Genomic DNA, 21,566 nt, shown 5'->3' on the forward strand with positions numbered 1-21,566 from the left:
GTAAAGTCTATCACTGTCTCCATTGTTTCCCTATCTATTTGCCATGAAGTGATGGGACTGGATACCATGATCTTTGTTATTTGAATATTGAGTTTTAAGCCAACTTTTTCACTCTCACCTTTCACTTTCATCAAGAGACTCTTTAGTTCTTCGCTTTCTGCCATGTATTGTACCCCCTTTCCTCCTAATAGAAACACGTTACCTTTTTCATTACTTTCTGTCTTTATGGGAATTTTTTTCTGCAAAGCTGAAGGACCAGGGCCCTTGTCACTGACCATTGGTCTAGTGGCTAGGATTTGGTGCTCTCAGCGCTGCGACCCAGCCTCAGTCTCTGGCTGGGAACCCAAGCCCCACTCCAAGCTGCTGTAGGCTGAGGTCACCAGAGGTCAGTTTCAAGTATCTTCTCTCATCCTACGAAATTATTAATTTTGTCCATGGAGTCCTTCATTGAACAGAAATCCTTAATTTGTTAATGTGATTGACAATCAATTTTTGCCTTAAAGTGTGTGCTTTTGAAGTTTTGTACAGAATGGCCTTTTTCTGTCCTCTTGGGTCTTAAGTATATTCACCTACATTTCCTTCTATTAACATTAATGTTTTTACCTTTTACATTCAGGCCTGTAGTCCATTTAGAGCAGTGCTATCCAAATAGAAATATAATGTGAGAAACATATACAAAATTTTCTAGTAAACACATTTAAGAAGCAAAAGGAAACAGTTGAAATGACTTTAATATTTTTGAGATCCAATATAGCTAAAAGATTGCAACGTATCATCAAATACAAATTATTGAGACGTTTTAAATTCTTTTTTCCTTTGCGTTCTTCAAAAACCAGAAGGCATTCTACACTTACAGCACAGCTCAGTCGGACTAGCCGGATTTCACACGCTCAGTGGCTGCACGTGACTCGTGCCTGCCACACTGGTCAGCACAGATCTCGAGTTTGCCCTTGGAAGTGGGGTTAGGTAAGAATGCAAACATTTTCCTCTAAATAATTAATCCATTTTCGTCTGTCCCTATTTCCCCATTGATTTGTGGAGCCTGCATTATTGTATTTTTGTGCTCTAATCTGCCTCATATCCATCACTGCTCCATCGCATTCTTTCATCCTTCCTGGAACTTTCGTCCACTCGTTTCCGAAGGTATCTCCCTTACGAGACTTAACTTCCTGACTTTATGCTTATCCTCTTCTATGTCCTGTCCTTAAGGATTCGTGGTAGCGTCGGCTACCATGTGTATGTAAATGCTCAAACCATAGGTTTATTACATTTCCACTCACTATGGCTGACTGCATTCCGCAGGACTGCTTCACTTGGCTGCCCTGTTTACGAGTTAAAACGCTAATTTCTCCACTGGTTTTTCACTCTAATACACATTTTTTTCCTTCTAAAATCTCCAATTATTGCTGTCTCTCCCAATGCCCAGGCTTGCCACCAAGGAGTGCATCCACCCAGACTCCCTGAGCACCCCACAGCGTGTGAGTTTCTCTTCCTACAGTGGAGCTCTCACAGTTATACCTGGAGAACAAAAGAAGGTGTCCGTGTAGTGCTGATGCCTCACGACAGATTGTTTCAGTTATGTTATCACATGTCTGCTTTGAAGTACTGAGTCTGCTCTTCTTGAGAGAAAGTGGTAATTATCCTGTGAGCTGTCTGATCTACTACAGCTCATGTTTGGGAACTTTCTGGGCCTGCACACACCTGACCCTGTCTTTATCATGGCTGATGGGAGGGTCTGCTCAGCTAGGGCCCTTGCCCTACTATGCTAACAATGGGGCTGCTTTCCTGGAAAGATCTCTGAGCCCCGAAAATGGTTGTTTGTATATGGATGGGAAACAATGAAAGAGCAAAGCTTTTCCTATAGGAGCCCAAGGCAAATACTATTGCCCTGAAACCCTCAGTGGCCGAGCCAGAAACAACGGGGAAAGTCATCTACTTTAATACCTCACTGGATCTAGAATACATTTTCCTGTGTGTTTGTTTATGCACTTAGGAGGTGCCTCATGGCTTCCCAGGGTGATACCCTTCTACTGGTCAGTAGATTGAGAACCTGAACTCCCTTGACCCCTTATTGGGGTCCTCTCCATCGAGACAGAAGGTGGGGCCAGTACTCACTGCCTGTATGTTCCACTTTCCACTGTCAGGCTAAGCTGTGGCTGATACTAGGTTGTGACAGGGCTCTACCGCCTTCCTTTTTAAAAAAAAAAAAAAAAAAAAAAACCTTATTTGGCTTTGCTCGGTCTTAGTTGTGACACATGGGATATTCAATCTTTGTTGCAGCATATGGGATCTAGTTCCCTGACCAGGGACCAAACCCAGGCCCCATGCATGGCGAGCATGGCGTCTTCGCTACTGACCCCCTAGGGAAGCCCCCCCGCCTTCCATTTTTTAAAACAGTTGGGAGAATCATGAGTGAAGAAAGTTGTGCACCACAGCAGCAGTCCTTCACTGCCTTCTAACAGGAATACTGCTTGTTAACGTCATGGGGATCTTCTCTGGTCTAAAAAGAGGCTTGACATTGGTCAACCCAGCAAAGTGGAGGTTATTACCATGGGGAAATGAGACCATGGTAGGGAGGCTCACAGAATAATGTGGTTCTCGGTGGGCTTGGATGCTGGTGGACACCTGACACCCAGGAGATCTGGGCCAGAGGGAAGAACTTGGGCACGGCTAGAGAGGTTTGTGGTCAGGAAATCAAAGACACCCAGAGGCAGTAAGAGAAGCTGAGCTGTTTAATCACCTCCTTGGCCAGACTCAAGGCTGTGATTGGCCCCAGACAACTCACACTTGGAAGCTGTCGAGAGTTGCCGGAGATGGAGGGGCTGCTTGAGTCAGAGGACGAGGGAGGATGGGAAGGGGCAGCTTCGGAGTTTCTGACCCGTCATCTGGCAATCTAGCCCCCAGGTCCTGCTTCCGCTCTGAGAGGTTCCTGGCTGGTCCCCAGGGGCGAGGACTGGATGGCGTGCCCCAGCTGTGGTGGGAGAATGACCCTGGGCAGGGGAGGCATTCCCCACATGGCCTCGTAGAGGGTGTGGCGCTGCCTGCGCCCGTGGTGGGGACAGAGGCATAAGGCTGGGGAAAGAGGGGAGGAGGAGGAGTGGAATTGGGGGTTGCCTGGGCCCCACCACCAGTCTAGAATTAAATAGCAGAAAAGAAGGGTTGCCTTTGGGAACACTGACTTGTCCCCAGAGACAGTTCCTGGTGATGGGTTGACCTTGGCAACAGACCCTAGCAGCAGGCAGTTGTCCTGACAAGAGGGTGATTCTTGTCCACGGTCCCTGGCAGTTTCCTGGACAGAGGGAGGGAGCTGGCTTGGGAGTCTTGCCCCCAACTACTTGTTCTTCTTGAAGAAGCTGAAGCGCTTTTCTCGTTCTCGTTCTCTGCCATCCTTGCTGCGAAGCACGACAGGTGCCTCAGCCCCGGCCGGTGACACCGGGGGCATGGTCATGGCCCGGGTCATGCCTCGCGTGGCACTGGGCACCGCTGGCTCTTCAGGCTCTCCGGAGGCAGAGGATGCAGTGGCAATGGCTGCATTCACCACCCTCAGCCACGAGCTCATCTCTGCCTGCATGGGGCGCAGAAAGACACCTGGTCAGCTTGGAGGCTGCGCTACTGGCGGCTGTGGCTCGCACTCAGTGGGGAAGGGTAAGAGAGGAGGCAGAGATGCCTGCCCCATCTGTCTGGAGAAAAAGACCCCTTTAAGGGAGGAAACATGTTTTGGCGCAGCCTTCACAAACATCCAGTTGGCACAACATGGGTTGTCCGATATCAAAGAAGGAGACACTTCAGACAAAATGAGAGAGAGGTGAGGAGATAAAGAGTACATCTGAATGGCTTCAAGGCAGCACGGAGGAAAGGGGGCAGGGGGAAGGGGATAGCTCACCTCATCCTTGGCCTGGAACAGATATTCCTTCCCATCTTGTAAGCTGTTGGGAAAGAGAGAAAACTCAGGGCAGAGCTGAGACTCTGACCGGCCAGCGAGACGGCCTTATCGCCCAGAGACCAGACGGGAGAATGGGCCCGGATGCTCAGAGCCAACTAGTCTAGACCCTTTCTGCACGAGTCTCAGGACCGGGGGTGGGGCCAAAGCAGCTCTTTCCTGATTGGCTGCCGAGGACGGAGGGCACGCTCACTTCCGCCCCCGGCCGGCTGGCAGGCAGGGGCAGGCCCAGAGGACCCAGAGACAGGGCAGTGCCGACACCTCTCTCCTGCAGGATACTGCTCAGCTTGTCAGGCCTGCGCCGTGGTGCTCCCGCTACCCTGTGTGTGAGCACAACCAGAGCCCCCGCCTCTCCCTCGTCGATGTTGCTGTTCCCAAACGCCTGGCCCAGTGCCCTCGCGTCTGTATCACTGGGAGCCTCCCGCCCGCCCATTCCTACCCCAGCTTGAAGACATGCTTGCGCTTTCGATAATCAAAGGCCACGCTGCCCTGGGCCCTGGCCAGGCTGACAGGCACTTCTCCGTGGTACGGCACTCCTGCACTGGCTGCCTTTGCATCCTTGTAAAAGCCAAGGCTCCCACGCCGCAGGACACAGTACACGTTCTGCCACGACCTGGGGGGTGGGGAGCGTGGTGCAGGTGAGGAGGAAACGCAGGGGCCTGACCGGCCTTTGACGGGCCAGCCACCCTGGGAACAGCCTGGTGGTCCCAGGACTCCCAGGGCCACTCCTGTCATTGCTAAGTTGCTTCAGTCGTGTCTCTTTGCGACCCTATGGACTGTAGCCCACCAGGCTCCTCTGTCCAAGGGGATTCTCCAGGCAAGAATACTGGAGTGGGTTGCCATGCCCTCCTCCAGGGGATCTTCCTGACCCAGGGATCGAACCCACCTCTCTCATGTCCTGCACTGGCAGGCGGGTTCTTTAACACTAGTGCCACCTTAGGCCCATCTTGTTTATAGTTTCCCGGCCCTCCCACCCCCACCCAGGCCCCACACTGCTCCTGAGTCCTACCCCTTCCCCCAATCTAGGAAGAGGTTCTGGGCAAGCCTGTCTAGAACCAGGAGCCGAAGGGGCCTCCGCGCCACGTGGCCAGACCCAGTACCTGTTGGCGGCCTTCTTGCCAAAGGCCTCCATCTCCTGTTTGCGGCACAGCAGCCCCTCCATCTGTTCCTGGGCGGAGAGCTCTGGGCCTCGAGTGGGCAAGGTGGCGACCCGGGCGGACTCGGATGACCTGCTCTGGGGCATTATCGGAGGGGTCGGGCCCCGTGTCCGGGCCTGCTTCTCTCCCCGTGGCCCGTTGGCCTCGTCCCCAGCACCGGACCCCTGTGGAGACATCTGGCTTGAAGGGTGTGAAGCTTGAAGTCCAGGAGCGGGTCTTCCCACCCCCATGTTTCCGGTGAATCTCTGCCCTCTCCTGACTCCAGTGTCCCCACCGCCCGGCTCACACCCCTTTGCATCCCTTATCTCCTAGTTATCAACACCCACACCCCCAGGAGTAACTCACAGGCCCTTCTGGGAGGCCACCCTGCTCAAGTCTCTGCTGTTCTATCAGGGGCTGTAAGGAGAAGACGCTGTTAAGCAGACACGAGACGGGGAGGGGCTAAGATTCTGACAGGGTGCTCGGATGGGAGGACTCACCTGGGGGCCCTCTGCATCTGTGCAGACGCCGTTCACACTGGCCGGCAGGCGGGGGTGTGCTCTGGAACGGCAGGGGCGACAGAGAACGCTAAGTGGTGGGGTGACTCTGGCTCAGCCTCCTTTTCCTCCCTCAGGTGTCCCAGCTCTCACCCGTCCCGGGGAGCAGCAGGGGCCGTGTGGCTGTCCACCAGGTGCCCTTCGGGTGGACTGGCCGGGGGTTCTGGAGGAGGGGGCAGCTTCCTCCGTTCCTCTTCCTCCCTCTTTCTTTTCCGCTCCTTCTCCTGTTCCTCCAGCTGCCAAGAAATTCTGAGGTCAGAACATAGAAGGTCCGGGGCGTTGGGGAAAGCTGAAGTGTCTCAGCTCTAGTCTGACGAAACAGGAAGGATGGAGAAGAGAAAACCAGAAGAAGGTGGGGATGAGGAGCCGTGGGGGAGATGCTGTCTCTTAGTGGCACTCAGGGAAAATGATGGCTCCCAGAGGTGAGGTGACCACAGGGTACCTTCAGCTCACATCTGGGAGAGCCTGGAGTAATGGAAAGAGGAGAAATGTCCTCTTCATGCAGGAGAGTGTGCAGGGCCTGGGGCAGAGGGAGGGGGCCGGTGTTCCTGGGGTCCTGGTTGCCCTCACCGCCGTGAGCTTCTCCAGCGCGCTGAACCGCTCCTCCCAGGCCACCGCGGACTTCTGGAAGGCCTCATGCCGCTTGATGAGGCTCTCGACTTCATCGACCGTGCAGCCCAGCTCAGCACTTCGCACCAGTGGTTCCTGACTACACAGCCAAGCCTCCGCCACACCTGCATCTCTCCCGAACACCAGCACCTCCAAAACTGCAGGGAGGTCGGGTTGCAGAGAGGTGGCAAGTCAGAGTGGGCAACAGCAGGGCACTAGGGCTACAGCAGCTTTGGGAACAGGGCCACCGAGAAGGACACCACCCCAGAGCAGGAGCTCAGAGCAGAGCCAGGCATGCCCGGGGCAGGGCTCTTGGGTTCCACGCCCAGGATTCCTGGTCTCACCTACTCTGGAAACTACAGGGTACAAGGTCCCCTCGTGCCTCCCCCAGGGCCCAGAGCCCCCAATTGGTTTTCTACAGCGGCTCACCGAGCTGCAGCCAGTCCATCTTCTCCTGCCACTTGTCAGCTGTCTCTTGACGCCGTGCTTGAAGCTGAGACAGCTTCTCTGAGATCTGGGGAGGCAGAGATGGGAATTAGCACTCAGCAGGGCCTTTCCAGGGCCCCTGGGGGTCTTACTAATGATATCTTTTTTTTAACTGTTTATTTTGTATTGGGGTATAGCTGATGAACGGTGTTGTGGCAGTTTTGGGTGAACAGCAAAGGGACTCAGCCACACATACACGTGTATCCATTCTGCCCCCAACCCCCCTCCCATCCAGGCCACCACACAACATTGACCAGAATTCCATGTGCCGTATGGTAAGTCCTCACTGGTGTTTTTTGATTTCAAGAGGCAGACAGAAAAATCAAATGGGGAAATCCCTGAACAACCCTGAGGGGACGGTGAAAGGTTTCAGCACAGAAAGAATGAGAAGAAGCAGGAAGACTCCGAGGAGAACCTAGCATTCAGGCCTCCCCGGTAAGGGTGACCAGCTCTGCCCAGGCCTCACCCACCTCCTCTGCTGCATAGTGGCTCCTGGCCAGCAGCCCCTGCCCCATGTCGACACAGGAGGAGAAGCGGTCGGCCCTGGCCTCAATCTCGGCCTTGATGCCTTGGTGGTTCTTGATGACCAGGTCTGCAGAAGACACGTCCCTGGGGGCACAGAGACCGCATCACCTGCTGCCCACCACCCTCTCCCAGCCACGAACCCGTAGCCCTTGGAGGCAACCAGGCACTGTGGGTCTCACCGGGGCCGCTCCTGGGCATCCATCTGCAGGTTCACCCCGTCCATCCACAGCATCAGCTCCCGGACGGCCTTGAAGAAGCGGAACTTGTCCGTGGTGTCCAGCAGCAGCTGGCGGCGGGCAGCGGAGCTCCCCTGAAGCTGCGCCCAGGCCTCAGCCACGGCCTGCATGTGGCGGCCGATCTCCTCGGCCTTGTCGCCGGCGTAGGCCTTCTGGAGCCGGTGGCCGTCGTCCTGCACCTGCTGGACCTGCAGGGGCCCAGGTCAAAGTTAAGGCAAGCCGGGAGACTCCGAGGGGCTGCAGCCCCCTTGGCCCTGGCCTCTGCTCTTCACCTCCTGCCCACTTCACCAGCTGGGGAAGCAGGGGGAGGGGTGGGGTGGAGGTGAGGGGGCCACTGGGAAAGATGGGGGCTGGTACTCAGAGTCAGCCCTGTCACATGCTGCCCTGTGGAGCCCTACTGTGGGGCCTGGGCTTAGCCTGGGGGTCAACGCTTTAAAAGGGCCACTAGCTGGTTGAGCTTTCAGAAGCCTGTCCAGCATGTGGAAGACCTCAGAGATTGCTAGAAAGAGATTTTCAGCCTAAAGAAAGGACTTGGGTGAGGGGGGCCCTCCTGGGTTTAAATGGCTGGAGGAAGGATCTATGCTTATTTTTTGTAGGGCTAATGCCTGAGTGGGAGCAACAGATGGATTTTAGTACAAAGGGAAGAATCTTCTAGCTCCTGGAACCATTTGAAAATGTCATGGGGCCGGACTTCCCTGGTGGTTAAGAGTCCACCTGCCAATGCAGGGGACCTGGGTTCCACCCCTGGTCCAGGAAGGTCCCACATGCTGTGCTCTGCAACGAAGAGCAGCCCCCATTTGCCACAACTAGAGAAAGCCTGCACGCAGCAACAAAGACCCAGTGCAGCCAAAAATAAAAATAAATTAAAAAAAAGAAAATGTCACGGGCCCTCAAAGAGCCTTGTCACTCCAGGTGTGGACATGGTAGCTAGATGTCCCCTGGCCAGAGACGGCTCGCTGGAAGCATTCTAAGCGCATCCCTATGTGGCCCTTCAGGGCATGCCCACCCTCCAGTACCCCCGCCACATTCCCCACCGAGTGTTCCCTAAGACACCGTCGCCCCCACCCACACTTGGGTCAGACCTGGGCGCTGAGGGCCTGGATGTCGTGCTCGAAGGCACAGTGTCGGCGCTGCAGGGCCTCGGCGGCATTGAGGTCCCGGCCGGTCCCGTCGGGAAGCTGCTGCTGCTTGTGCTGCACGCGCGCCAGTGCTTGGCGCGCCCCGTGCAGGAAGCGCTGCAGCTCGTGTGCGGCCGCCAGCACCTGGCCCCGCGTGTCCAGCAGCTCCAGCAGGTCAGCCCAGGCCTCGTTGAGGCTGTCCTTCCACTCGGCCACCGTGGCCCGGGCGGCGTGGCCCCCGGTGATGAGCCCGTTGGCCAGCGCGTTGGCGCCATCCACCCGCTCCTGGCCGATGGTGCTCGTGTCCCGCGAGAACTCGCGGAATTTGTCCCGGAGCATCTGGTGAAGGAAGCCGTTGCCCGGACAATGCTGTAAGGCTGGAGGGAGTGGTACCTACCTCGGGGGCGGTGGGGGGCAAGTCCTTTCACACTGAAAACCCACTTCTCACCCTGGGCCACTTCAGTAGGGCCAAGTTGGTGAGCAAAAGCAACTGGTACCCACTGACCCTGCATTTGACAGATGCCCCCAGCCTCCAGCCCCCAGTAAAGGGGTGCTTGAAACCTTTAGTCTTCTGACAAGGATACCCTAAGTACGGTCTGTATTTCTGCACCAGTGAGGGTTCAAACCCCCACCCCCAAACCATGGAGAGGAACCTCACGCCCCCTATACTGCTGAGTTCTGTTGGAAAAGAGTGACTGGTCACTCTCCTCTTGCCCACGTCTATGTGCAGTCCTGCCTCCTCCTCTCTGCACAATTTTTTGAACGAAACACCTCAAAACTCAACGAACAGCATCTGCACCCCCTGGTCTTTCGCCCCTGCCCCTTGGGGCTCCACCCAGGATGAGGCGCTAGCCCTCCCCCGGGAAGCCCACGTGTGGCTGCCGTCCTCCCTGCACTCACAGTCACGTGCTCGTAGTCCTGGCCTAGCTCGTGCGAGGCGGCCACCACCTCGCGCTCCTGGATCCACTGCTCCAGGTCATCCAGCTCCCGGCGCAGCTGGCACAGCCGGAGGTGCTCTTGCAGACGCTCCCGCCGCTCACCCGCCAGCTCCTTCAGGCTGGCGTACAGCTTGTCCACCTGGGCTTGGCGGATCGACAGCCGGGTGCTGCGAGGCGTGGAGAGGACGCACCGCTCTGACCCCTGGCCTAGCCCCTGGAGTCCTGGCCCTCTTGGGCCCCCAACGACTTGACATATCCCCGCTTCCCCAGCTTTCTAGATGGTTCTGTACACACACAAGTCAGAAGGCTCTGTAGTATCCTGGCCTTCCTGAACCTGGCTGCCCACTCCCCGTCCCTCTCCTCCCCACCCCTCCCCACTACAGCCCTGGGGACTGGCCCCCTTGCTGCCTGCTGTACTCGCCTCTCTGGATGCTCGTGGTCAATCATGTCTTGGCTGCTGGCTGCCAGCTGGTGAATGGTCTGGGCATAGTCGGCCAGGGCTTGTTCCAATACCTGATGCTTCTTCACCTCCGCCTGGGCGCTCAGCTCGTCCTGGGGAAGGGGACAGGGGCAGCAGGGGTAAGGGTCGGGGGAGGAAAGACGCAGCCTGAGCTCTGCCCCGGCTCTCACCTTGGCCTTCTCCTGGCCCATCATGTGTAACTCCTGCTCGCCCATCCAGGCCTCAGCCTCTGCGGCATCGCGGTAGAACTGCTGGGCCCGCAGGGCCTCCTCCAGTCGCTTCCCTCGCAGCTCCAGCTCATGGCCCAGGCGCTTCCACATTTCCTGGAGCTCCGCCAGCTCAGGGCCTGCTGCTGCCGTGCCCAGAGTGCGCTGCCGCTCCGTCAGGTCCGCAATCCGGGGCTCATGGCCCTGAATCTCCTTCTGTAGCGTCTGTCCGCAGCAACAGAGGAGATGCTGCAAGGCTTGCTGAGGGCCCCTCACCCTACACTTACTCCACACAAGCCCCCCTTCACACTTCTGCTTCTCATCCTCCCTGAGTCCTCTTCACTTCCCCTCTTTTCTGGCCCAAGGATGTGACGAAGGTGCCCCTTCAATCCACAGGATCTACTACTAGGGGAACCCACCCTCCTGAGGCAAGGAAAGGAGACCCACTGAAGTCTCGGATTATGCCCAGCATCAGGGGCAGCGAAGGAAACCCCAGGTCTCAAGAAAACAAACTTTTCAGACTTCCCTGGTGGTCTAGTGGCTAAGCCTCAGTGCTCCTGATGCAGGGCGCCTGGGTTCAATCTCTGGTCAGGGAACTAGATCCTACATACTGCAACTAAGAGTTGCAACTAAGACCCCAGGGCAGCCAAACAAACAAACATTCAAGTCTCGGGAGGCTCTTGGGACCCCTTCTTTTGCCTTTAGGCTCTGCCTCACCTGGTTCTTCTTCATGAGGAGCTGGACACTGGGCAGGTCCTTGCCGTGTTCCATGGAGCTAGCCATGGGTAGCCGCTCCGTCACCCACAACTGGATGAGAAAGAGGAGGGGTCCGTGGAGGTCCGGAGGGCAAAGTAAGAGCCAGGGGTTGGCTGGGAAGGGGTTCCCGGTGGAAGGTTTTCCAGGGCTCTGGTTCTGGGGGAAGGGGCCTAGAGGGTATCCCTGGGTGTTGCTAGAGGGTTGACTTCCAATGCCCAAGGGAAGAAACAACAGAGCCCTGCTGGCACTCACCCCCAGCACCCAGCAAGGAGACAGAAAGCCAAAGGCAGGGGGCCGTATACCCCGATGGAGACTCTAACCCGGTCCCAGGTCCCGGAGACTCACGATCTCATCCTCCACGTCCCGGTGGAACTGGTGCTGCTCGCGGGAGGCCTGCAGGCGCCGGCAGCGCTCCTCCATGGGCTGGCACAGGGCCCTGAACTTCTCCTCCACTGCCCTCGAGGTCCTCTCCACCTCCCCTGCACCCTGGTCTTCCTGGGCCAGCGCTTTTGCCTGCGCCTGGATCGCCTCCACCTCCTTCTCTCGCACAGCCATCTCCCTTTCCAGCATCTGCCGACAGGAAGAGGAAGCAGATGTTAGCACCGTGCTTCCACCTTCAAAGTCAGCGGAGACACTAGTCTGTATCAAGCTGATCATGAATTCTTATCGATACAGCTCAATCTAGGGAGAGTATCTCTTCCTGGCCTACATCAATCGATCTCAAACTTCAATATATCTAAGAATCCAGGGGGTGTGATATCTGTGCCAGTTATCAACTTATGGTCTCTTGGTCTTCTCCAATCCATCTCAGTTTCAAGTACACCTTTGCCCATTTTGAGTCTTGGAACCTGACCCTGTAAAGATTTTTCCTTGGTCAGCTGGTGCAGTACTAGGACTTGTCCATAGAGGGCGCTGGAGGGACACCACTAAGAAAAGGCGAGGCATGGGCTTCTATTTATGGCTCCAGCCTGTTTTTCTTCTAGCTCCTATAGCATGAAGTATAGGCGACCCGGTGGCTCTTACCCCACAGCAAGTTTTGCTGGCATCCCAGTGCCATGCCGTCCAGCTTTGGCCTGCCAGCTTCAGACCTCTCTGGTTTATGATACCCCAGCAAATTTCTACGCCATCCAGCAGGCCTATGCCTTCTCCAATAAGGTCTGAAACTCAGCCTTGGGGTAGGGGGAGGGCATCTCAGTCCTTCCTGGGGACCCCCTCCCCAGTCCTAGGGACACAGCTCTTCCCTACATTTGCTATTCCTGTATTCATCAGAGCAGGGATCAACAAACCCTGTCCCCTGCCTGTTTTTGTAAATAAAGTTTTATTGGCACACACCACACTATTCTTTTACACATCACCTGTGGCTGCTTTTACCCTACAAGGACAGAGTTGAACAGTTACGACAGAGACTTTTGTTGTTGTTGTTCAATCACTAAGTCGTGTCTGACTCTTTGCGACCCCATGGACTGCAGCACGCCGGGCTTCCCTGTCCTTCACCATCTCCGGGGTTTGCTTAAGTTCATGTCCAGTAAGTCGGTGATGCCATCTAACCATCTCATCCAACAGAGACCGTATGACCCTTAAAACTCAAAATACTAGATTTGTTTGGATTTTCCCAAAACATCTTAGAGAAAGCAGGACAAACTTTTTGGCCAACCCAATATCATTTGGTCATTTACAGAAAAGTTTTTTTCTGACCCTTGCTTTGGAGTTCTTTTTACCTCATTGGGAGGTAACCACCTTTTATTAATTAAGAGTTCTTTCCCCTAAAATTTCCTTGTTCAAGTTAGAATGTGCTGCCCGTCTCCCAACTTTACTCTGACTGACACACATTCCTAGAGATTCCAACACTGGTGACCCATGGAAATTGCTTTGAAAGATGCCTGTTAAGATGTTGTCTGTGAGGCCTGGGAATGGCCTCGTGAATCTCAAGAGCTACTGACTCCCATCTCCTCTTTTGCCGTTCACCAGCCCCACCAAAGGCCCACAGCATACCTGCTGCTTCTTGAGCAGGATGTTGACGCTGGTGAGGTCCTTGCCGTAGTCATCCGAGTGCAGCTGGGCCTGCAGGCTCTCCAGCCAGCTCTCCAGGGCGGAGCAGCTCTGGGCAAACAGCTCAGCTCGGTTGGCATCAAAGAGGCTGCGGGCTTTGGCCTGGGTGGTGGTCTCCAGCTCGTCCCAGCGCCGGTGCAGGTCCTCCAGCTTCTCCCACACCAGAGCTTTCAGCTCTGGCTTTTCCAGAGTCAGCTCCCGCCCTTCCTGTGTGTGCGACAAGGAAGGGGTCAGTGTCAGAATTAGATGCCACTGAACTTCACAGGCCAATAGCAGAAAGAGATCCAAAGGACAGCAGAGACCTGAAGTGAGGGCAACCACACCAAGTTCTTGGGTGTTCTCCAAGCTTCCTAAACGACCCTACCCTCGCTGCTGAGTAAACCCTCCTGCCTTCTTCAAGGTCAGACCTTGTCTTGGTTCAGAGGCCACTGCACTCTCTCCTTATTGTGAGTTCCAGTGTCCCGTGGTGCTTGCGGTTCCCAGTGGCACATTGCACACGGTCACGTGTCACTGGCCATCATTCCACGTTTCTCAGCTCATCACCCTTCACTGAGCGAGTCTCACCTGGTTTCCCCACTCCCATCCTTTCTGCTTGGGGACTTTGGTTTCTGGAAAGGTGAGGGCGGCATGGTGTGGTCTGCATGCCAGGTGGCCTGGATGTGCCAAGGAGTTACTGCCCCCCAAAGCAGCCCTCAAGCAGTGACAGGAAATTGGTGGATGAATATCAGGCGTGCTTGCTTTGGCTGGGATAACTATGTCTGTTCTACATGATGTCCCAGGTGTCCCATGAGGACTGAGCACCAGGTGCCCCCTGGGGTCACTGGCATGGTAGCGAACCCTTCGCTGACCGCCTTCCCTTCTCCACCTCGTCTCCCCACCCCTTACTGGCTTCCCTGGATCACCTCCCATGGAAGTGGCTTGCGCTGGAAGCCTTGTTACTCGGTAAACAGAACTGAGACACTGCCTTCAGGCTGTTTTCCATATGCTGCCAGGATGAAGAGTGCCAGAGCCAAGCTCAGCTGGGTAACTTCACCAACCCTCAGCACAACGCTCTTGTGCAGTCCTTATGTGGTGACCGGGGTTTTTCATGTCCCAGCCCACTTTCACCTCCATAGCCCCTTCACACATCCTGTGCTCCTGCCAGAAGGACTTGCATCCTTGCCCCCATACAGGTGCCCCATGTCCACACCCCTGGTTTCCGGTTTCTCTACCAAGAAACATCTTTCCCCCAACATCTCTGCCTGTACAAATTCTACCCATCCTTCATGAACTTCCCTGCAGGCTCCTGCTTCTAGGATTCCCACATCTCGCTCCTTAGCCTATTGGGCTCTCTCTGATTACATTCCTTATGTTCTGCTTTAGGTTGAATTTAGCAGTTTATGTACACGTCTCAGATCCTGGCTCCAGCATCATTCCTTGAGGGTGGAGCATGCAGTGGAATCACCTTTGTTCCCCTTCAGTGGCTAACACCAGGCCTCGCACTAGGCCTAGCACCAAGTAAATATTTGCTAAACAAATGAAGAAACCAGATCCACACTGGTCTCTTCCTCTTCCCAACCGTCACGCCCTTGAGGGAAGGAAAGCGTCTTTTTGTGTACCTTGCAGTACCTAGCAGAGCGCTGAGCACACAGGATGTTGTCCAGGAATACTCGCTGAGTAGAAATTACGTTTTACCTGTGCTCAGCTCTTGAGGAAGAGCTGGGTGTGGAGACCAAGTGCCAGGGAAGCAAGACTCTAAAGCACAGTTGACAAACTGTGGCCTAAGAGCCAAATCTGGCCCACCACTTGTCTTTATAAATAAAGTTTTATTGGAACTCAGCTGCGCTCATTCATCTATGTATTCTCTTTGGCTGCTTTGTGACACTGGCAGAGTCAAGCAGTTGCAGCAGAAACTAAAATATTTACCGCCTGCCCCTTTTACAGAAGTTTACTGACCCTGTTGAAGAGTAACATCCTCTTCTGGACCATGAATAGATATCATGCTGACTCAAAGCTGCAGGCTGCGTAGTGTCTCTTTGTGATCCTATGGACCACAGGCCACCAGGCTCCACTGTCCATGGAATTCTCCAGGCAAGACTACTGGAGTGGGTTGCTGTGCCCTCCTCCAGGGGATCTTCCTGACCCAGGGATGGAACCTGTGTCTCTCACATCTCTAGGGTTGGCAGGCGGATTCTTTACTACTAGTGCCACCTAGGAAGCCCAAGCTGCAGGCTGGCTCCCTGCTGATTTGTCCTTTTTCAAAGTTTTGGAGTCACTGGCCCATAGGCCTAAGACATTTGTCCTCCAGACCTTGGAGGTTTGGCTCCTAGGGCTCCATGATCTCTAAGCCCGATACTGAAGCCGGGACCCTCCCCTGCTGGGCGGCTGGGATGCTGACAGGAGGAGGCCCTGGACACTCCCTTCTTGCTGCTGCCATCCCCTCACTCACCTTGTCCACCTTGTCCAGCCAGTCTTTGTTGGCGGCCAGCTCGGCCATGAACGCCTGGTGCTTCTGCCACTTGGTGTGCAGATTGCGGGCCTCATCGTAGGACACATCCTGCGCCGTCAGCATCTTCTCGTCAATCCAGAGCTTCAGCTGGCCAGGGCGGCGAGCGGGGATGGAGGAGGGCAAAGAGCATTTCAGAGGGAGGGAAATGTGAGGCCGGAAGGGGCAAGGGTGCGTTGGGGAGCTGGGGGACGAGGGAGAAGCCAGGCAAGGGTTCACTCGCTCAGCTCACACTGCAGGGGCCTGATTCTAGGCTCAGAGAGCAAGAGTGCTGGGGACAAGGGGTGGCCAGGGAGTGTCAGAGGTGACATGGGGGCAGGGAGCTCCACCTCGTGACAGTCTTGTAGGAAGTGCTGCTGCTCTCGGTTGTCCCGAAGACGGCCCAAAAGCTGCTGCACCACTTCTTGATTCTTCTTGTGTCTGTAACGACAGGCCTTTGTGGAGCCCTTGAACTTGCTCTGAAAGGGTTATGACCCTCTAATTCAGCAGTCCCCAACCTTTTTTGGCACCAGGGATTGTTTTTGTGAAAGATAATTTTTTCCCATGGACCAGGGTGGGGGTGGGGGATGGCTTGGGGATGATTTAAACACGTTACATTTCCTGAGCACTTTATTTCTATTTTTATTGCATTGCTGCACCTCAGATCATCAGGCATTAGATCTGGAGGTTGGGAACCCCTGTTCTATCCAACCTAGATGCTTTCGGTTCTCCTCCTGTGGGGACAATACCTTCCAGGAGAACCACGTGACAACCCAGGAATCCTGAGGTCCAGTGTCTAGCCACCTTAGGGGGCTTCATTTCACCCCAGTGTCGGGGAGACAGAACTTCTCCACCCAGAAGCTCTGCAACCACTTGGTTCTTCCTTCTCTAAGTTTGGTCAGCTCCTGACCCCCATCTGTGGATCTGAGTGCTGTGTTCATCCCGTTTTCACTTGGTTCCCTTTAGGGCCCCCCAGCTGCCCACCATCCTCACCGTACCTCCTCTCCACCGAGTCTGCCTTCTCTTGGATCTTCTCGGCATGGACGTTGCCTTCTGATACCAGCTGGCGTCCGGCTTCCAGAAGACCACGGATCCGCTCACCGTTGGCATCCATGGTACTCATGAAGTCCTCCAGTTTTTTAATGGTGGCATCAGCTGCCTGGAGGGTCCCTGGCATCTCCGTGTGAGACAAGACATATTCCTGTGGGAGGGGAGACACTGAGCTCACTGCCCAGCTTCCAAGAAGGAACCTCTGAAGGGCAGCCATCTGAGACATGGACGCTGCCCGGGGTGGGGCAGGAGACTCTGGTTCAGAGACAGAGGGATGGTGCTGATTATGTGGAAGTCTCAGAAGGTTAAAAGGGAACTGGGCTGGAGTGCCTTTAATGCTCCAGATCCTGCCCCATCTTTTTTATAGCTGCTGTTTACATTTCCTTAATAGTTACGACAAGCTAGGTTTTCTATTTTTTCTTATGTCAATTTGGTCAAGTTACATTTACATCTCTCTCTTTTTTTTCATTCCCTTTCTTTTGGGGGGGCCACACCTCATGGTATGTGCAACTTTCCAGACCAAGGATCAGACCTGTGCCCCTTGCAGCAGAAGTGCAGAGTCTTAACCACTGAACTGCCAGGGAAGTCCCTCACCCTTTTGGTCACGTACCCCCTGCCCATCCTGTTTGCTCAGCTATTCCACCTGCTGCCATTTCTCTCCCCATACATCACTCCTTCACATCCCCCTGACCCCTATTTCCCACTTCTTCCTGGTTGGGACATTGCCCCCCGGACTCTTACCTGACTGCTGAGTACGCCTTCAGCCTGGCGAGCATCCCGCAGGAAGCCCTGGAAGCCGTGGGCCTGGGCCAGGCGGCCTTGCCGGCTCTCCCACATGCGGCCCAGCTCCTCCCAGCCAGTTCCCAGTGCTTCCAGTCGCTGCCGCAGGAAGAGGCACTGGGGATCAGCCTGGTCCCGGGTCACCTCCTCACCCACGGCCCGCAGCCGGCTGTACTCGCTCCGGGCCCGTTCCACCTCTCCCCGCAAGGCTGCGTGTTGGGCCAGGAGGGCCTCGGCTTCAGGTAGGGTGGCTGGTCCTTCTTCAGAGGCCACGGAGGTCTGCGTGCGGCCGAGCCAGGCCTGGAAGTCATCCAAGCTGCGCAGGAAGTCCTGTAGCCGCCGAGCCTCGCCCAGCGACTCCTCTCGCCGCCGCATGGTGGCCCTGAGGTCCTCCCAGCCAGCCTGCACCTCTCCAAGCCGGGCGTTGATGGCAGGGGCTTGGGCGGGGTGGCCAGCAGCCAGGGCATTTGCCTCTCGGGTCAGTTCGCCCACCCGGGCGGCGATGGCCTCCAGGTCCCGCTCGGTGCCAGCCAGCTTGCGCTGCAGCGCCAGCACACCAGCCAGGTCGTTACCCAGGCCCTGGGTGGACTCAATGACCTTGGTCTTTTCTCTCATCCAAGCTTGTGTCTCCGTGCACTCTAAGTGGTAGTTCTGGATGCTCAGGGCTGACGTCAGGGCTGCCTTCTTGCCGTCCGCCAGGGACCGAAACTGCTGCCACCTGAGGGCCGAGGAGGTGTCTGGAGTTGCTCAGCTTCCCTGCCCTGTCCAGGTGTATTCTATAGCCTCTTCCTGCTTCTCTCTCCCTTGATTTATGCTACCATCTGCTGTTTGCAGAGGCTGCTCCCCACTTGTCTGCCCTCAACTCCTTGTCTGCCCCCAGTCCAGGCCTCAGCCTCTTCAAATGACCTTTTTTTGGTGTTGCTGTCTAATCGCTGTCATGTCTGGCTCTTTGTGACCCTATGGACTGTTGCCTGCCAGGCTCCCCAGCCCATGGGACTTCCCAGGCAAGAATACCGGAGTGGGTTGCCATTTCTTTCTCCAGGGGATCTTCCTGACCCAGGGATCGAACCCGCATCTCCTGTATTGGCAGGTGAATTCTTTACCACTGAGCCGGCAGGTAAGCCCCAGGCAACTTTTAACCCATTTCCATCTCTTTCATCACCAGCCCCCTTCCCCTGGACATATTCCAGATGGCTTTCTCTCCTCGTCTTTAGCCTCCATCTCATCTCTACCGAGCTCCCTTCCAGCTGCCATCCTGTAAGCAGCATCCTTTCTCACCCCACCTGTGGTTGAGCTGCTTCTGGGTGTTGACAATGCTGTCCTTCCCTGGTGGGTTGGCCTTTAGCAACTGTTCTGCGATGTCATTCACGGCAGTAATTCGCGCAGCAAGTGCGTTCATTTCGGGCTCCAGGGTCTCAAACCTGATGAGTGGAAGAGCTGGAGGTGAGCGGCAGGAGGCAGCGGTGCATTGGGCAACCTCCATTAGGTGCCCAAGAGAACTCCTCTCTGTCAACATGAGACTTATTTATAGGGGCCTCTGCATCTCTTCCCTACACAGTTCACAGCATCTGTGGATCATTAGCGTGAGTGGGAGCCCCCCTCCCGCTAATCAACTAGAAAAACTGTCACCTCTAGAGCTGCTCAAAAACATGGTGAAAATTAAAGGTCAGGAACAGCCGGACAACAAGTCAAACTAATCCCTAGCAGCGGACCTTACCCTTCAGCACAAGCTCCCTTATTCCTCCTGGGATTTACCCCTTAGCTGCCTACCTGTGTCCCACCTTACTAATATGTGTTAAAAGATGGACTGACAACTAAAAAAAATTTAAGTGATAAATATGTGAAGTGTATCTTTCCCCAGAAACATTTCATATTTTCCTAGAGCAGATTCTGCAAATGGGTCAGATAGTAAATATTTGGGGGCTTTCCTGGTGGCTCAGATGGTAAGGAATCTGCTGCAATGCTAGAGACCCAGCTTTGATCCCTGGGTCAGGAAGTAAATATTTTAGATTTGGTGAACCATTTGATCTTTCTCACATGTATTCAGCCAGGCTGTTTTTAATGCTAAGGCAGACACAGGAATGATATGTAAATGAATGGGTATGGCCATGTTCTGATAAAGCTTTATTTACAAAAACAGGCAGAGGCTCGAATTGACACAGGGGTGGTACTTTCCTGACTCCTGTCAAGGGATATCTTGAAAACAACAAGAAAAAAAAATCTTTCATTATATTTTAAACACCACCAGAAAATCTGACTACAGTTTGAGTAGTAGATGACATCAAGGAATTCCTAATTTTGTTTTAACTGATAATGGTATTGTGGGTGGTTCTATGAGAAAAACATGCTTTCTAAATTTTAAGATTTCTTATTCTGTAAATAAAGCTACTTTATGAGAGATTAATCTGTGTCTCTGTCTAAAAGGCTTATAACTTCAAAGCCTTAGCTATTTTAAGTCTGCACATAAGTGATAAAACAACTTACTCATATCACAAACTTCTTCGTTCCTGGAAAGTACAGAGGTGAAACGTTCCCATTGGGGATTTGCTTTTGAAAAGGAAAATCAGTCTAACAGAGCATGATGCTGATGATTATTGAATCTGGCTGAGTCTGTTGAATAAGGTTTCTATTTCTGAGTATGTTTAACATTTTTCATTAAAACCAAAAACGGACGCCTGCTAAGACTCAGAGTGGGGTACCAGAAGCAGGCAGGTTATGGCTGGACGTCACCCCACACGCTGGCCCCCAGCTCACAATGCCAGTCTGGAAGCGGGGTGGAGGGGCAGGGGGCAGGGGGCAGGGCACCTACCTCTGCTGCACGACCTCCAGGTCCTCTAGGCGCTCAGGCAGGGCGAGCCCATTGAGCCACTGCTCCTTCTCCTCCACCCAGAGCCCGCAGGCCCCGGCCTCGCTGAGCATGGTGTAGAGAGCCAGGGCGGCCTCCAGGGCGCGGGCACGCTCGCCCGCCCGGGCCCGCAGCTCCTCATAGTGCCGCTGCAGGGTGGGCACGCGGCCCTGCACCTCAGGCGCGCGGCTCAGCGCGGGCGGCAGGGCCGCCGCCTGTTCCCTCAGCGCGTCCAGCGTGGGCCGGTGGCCCCGGATCTCTTCCTCCAGGGCCCGGTGCTGCCGGGCCAGGGCCTGTGTGGAGAACTCGTCGTGCCCCAGCTCAGGGCTGGACACCAGGCGCAGCGCGTCCACCAGCCAGGCCTCCATGTCGTTGGCGTCCGCCTGAAACTGGTAGAGGCTGGCGGCCTGGGCAAGCCGCTGGGCCCGCTCCTCCGCCAGGGCTTCCAGCCGCTCCCACTGGGCTTGGAGCTCGGCGGTGCGGGCGGCCGCTTGGCCGGCCCCAGGGTGGCCCTCGGCCACTAACTGCTGGCCCTGCTCCAGGGTGAGCTTCAGGGGCCCCAGGCGGCCGCTCATCTCGCCCCGCAGGGCGGTGTGCTTGTTGAGCAGGCGGAGGACGCCGGTCAGGTCCCGGCCGGTTTCCGCCGAGGCCAGGAGGTGCTGCTGTTCCCGCACCCAGGCCTCGGCCTCGCCCACCTCCCAGAGGAAGCGCCAGAGCCGCCGGGACTCCTCCAGCCGGGCCCTGCGAGCCGCTGCCAGTTCGCACAGTGACTCATAGCTCTTCTCCAGGGTGGCCACCCGCTCCGACACCAGCTGGGGGTCACAGGGTTTGTACTCTGCAAAGGTCACACCAGAGGGCCAAGAGCTGTGGCCCCGCCCTCTGCCTCCTGTGTGTACCCCCCAGTTCCAACCCCCACCACCCCACACTTCTCACTCTGCCACCCACAAACCACCCATCACCTTTCCTGTCCCCAGGTTCTTCCCATCTTGCTGCCTCGGCTCTTACTGTCCTCCTTCTCAGCCCCTCTCTGTCCCAGTCCCTTCCCTCATTGTCACCTTTCCCGGGGTCGCAGAAGCGCAGTGCAGAGGCGCTGACCGCCCGCACCCTCTCGGCCTGCACGGCAATGTCGGCCTCCACCAGCTCGTGCAGCTGCAGCAGGTCCTCCACTCCCGTCAGGTGTTTGCCCAGGTCCTGGGACTGCAGCCGGCCCTGTGGGGCACGCCGGGCATGTTGATGCCCGTCTGAGAGCTGCACGGTTCCCTCTGAGCCGAGGCTCTTGCCCCGCCACACACGCGCGCGCGCACACACACACACGTGCTCACCTCATCCTGTCTTCCAAGGATCAACCGCACAACCCGACTCTCTGGGCAGCTCCACTTGATCGCACCCACGTGAGCATGCCTGCTTCCGT

At 55.6% G+C, this 21,566-nt stretch overlaps 1 protein-coding gene across 2 annotated transcripts in view; it reads right to left on the bottom strand.

Annotated features, from left to right (window-relative positions):
* Nucleotides 1-2,717: 2,717 nt before the first annotated feature.
* SPTBN2 (spectrin beta, non-erythrocytic 2) overlaps nt 2,718-21,566 on the bottom strand; it is a 40,688-nt gene continuing 21,839 nt past the window's right edge. For both annotated transcript variants that reach the window (XM_069566358.1, XM_069566359.1), the window contains 25 exons: nt 21,211-21,364; nt 20,120-20,990; nt 18,594-18,731; nt 17,272-18,028; nt 16,479-16,681; nt 15,831-15,921; nt 15,445-15,591; nt 12,960-13,223; nt 11,313-11,537; nt 10,929-11,018; nt 10,176-10,436; nt 9,967-10,097; nt 9,508-9,712; nt 8,572-8,946; nt 7,433-7,677; nt 7,199-7,337; nt 6,672-6,756; nt 6,204-6,400; nt 5,727-5,869; nt 5,577-5,637; nt 5,443-5,493; nt 5,041-5,261; nt 4,380-4,553; nt 3,884-3,926; nt 2,718-3,565 (listed from right to left, as the gene is read on the bottom strand). In XM_069566358.1, coding sequence (XP_069422459.1) covers nt 3,332-3,565; nt 3,884-3,926; nt 4,380-4,553; nt 5,041-5,261; nt 5,443-5,493; nt 5,577-5,637; nt 5,727-5,869; nt 6,204-6,400; nt 6,672-6,756; nt 7,199-7,337; nt 7,433-7,677; nt 8,572-8,946; nt 9,508-9,712; nt 9,967-10,097; nt 10,176-10,436; nt 10,929-11,018; nt 11,313-11,537; nt 12,960-13,223; nt 15,445-15,591; nt 15,831-15,921; nt 16,479-16,681; nt 17,272-18,028; nt 18,594-18,731; nt 20,120-20,990; nt 21,211-21,364 — 5,505 coding nt within the window. In that variant the 3' untranslated portion in view covers nt 2,718-3,331. The remainder of the gene's footprint in view (nt 3,566-3,883; nt 3,927-4,379; nt 4,554-5,040; nt 5,262-5,442; nt 5,494-5,576; nt 5,638-5,726; nt 5,870-6,203; nt 6,401-6,671; nt 6,757-7,198; nt 7,338-7,432; nt 7,678-8,571; nt 8,947-9,507; nt 9,713-9,966; nt 10,098-10,175; nt 10,437-10,928; nt 11,019-11,312; nt 11,538-12,959; nt 13,224-15,444; nt 15,592-15,830; nt 15,922-16,478; nt 16,682-17,271; nt 18,029-18,593; nt 18,732-20,119; nt 20,991-21,210; nt 21,365-21,566) is intronic.

The sequence above is a fragment of the Ovis canadensis genome, chromosome 21 (assembly GCF_042477335.2).
Source record: "Ovis canadensis isolate MfBH-ARS-UI-01 breed Bighorn chromosome 21, ARS-UI_OviCan_v2, whole genome shotgun sequence".
NCBI classification, from domain to species: Eukaryota; Metazoa; Chordata; class Mammalia; order Artiodactyla; family Bovidae; genus Ovis; species Ovis canadensis.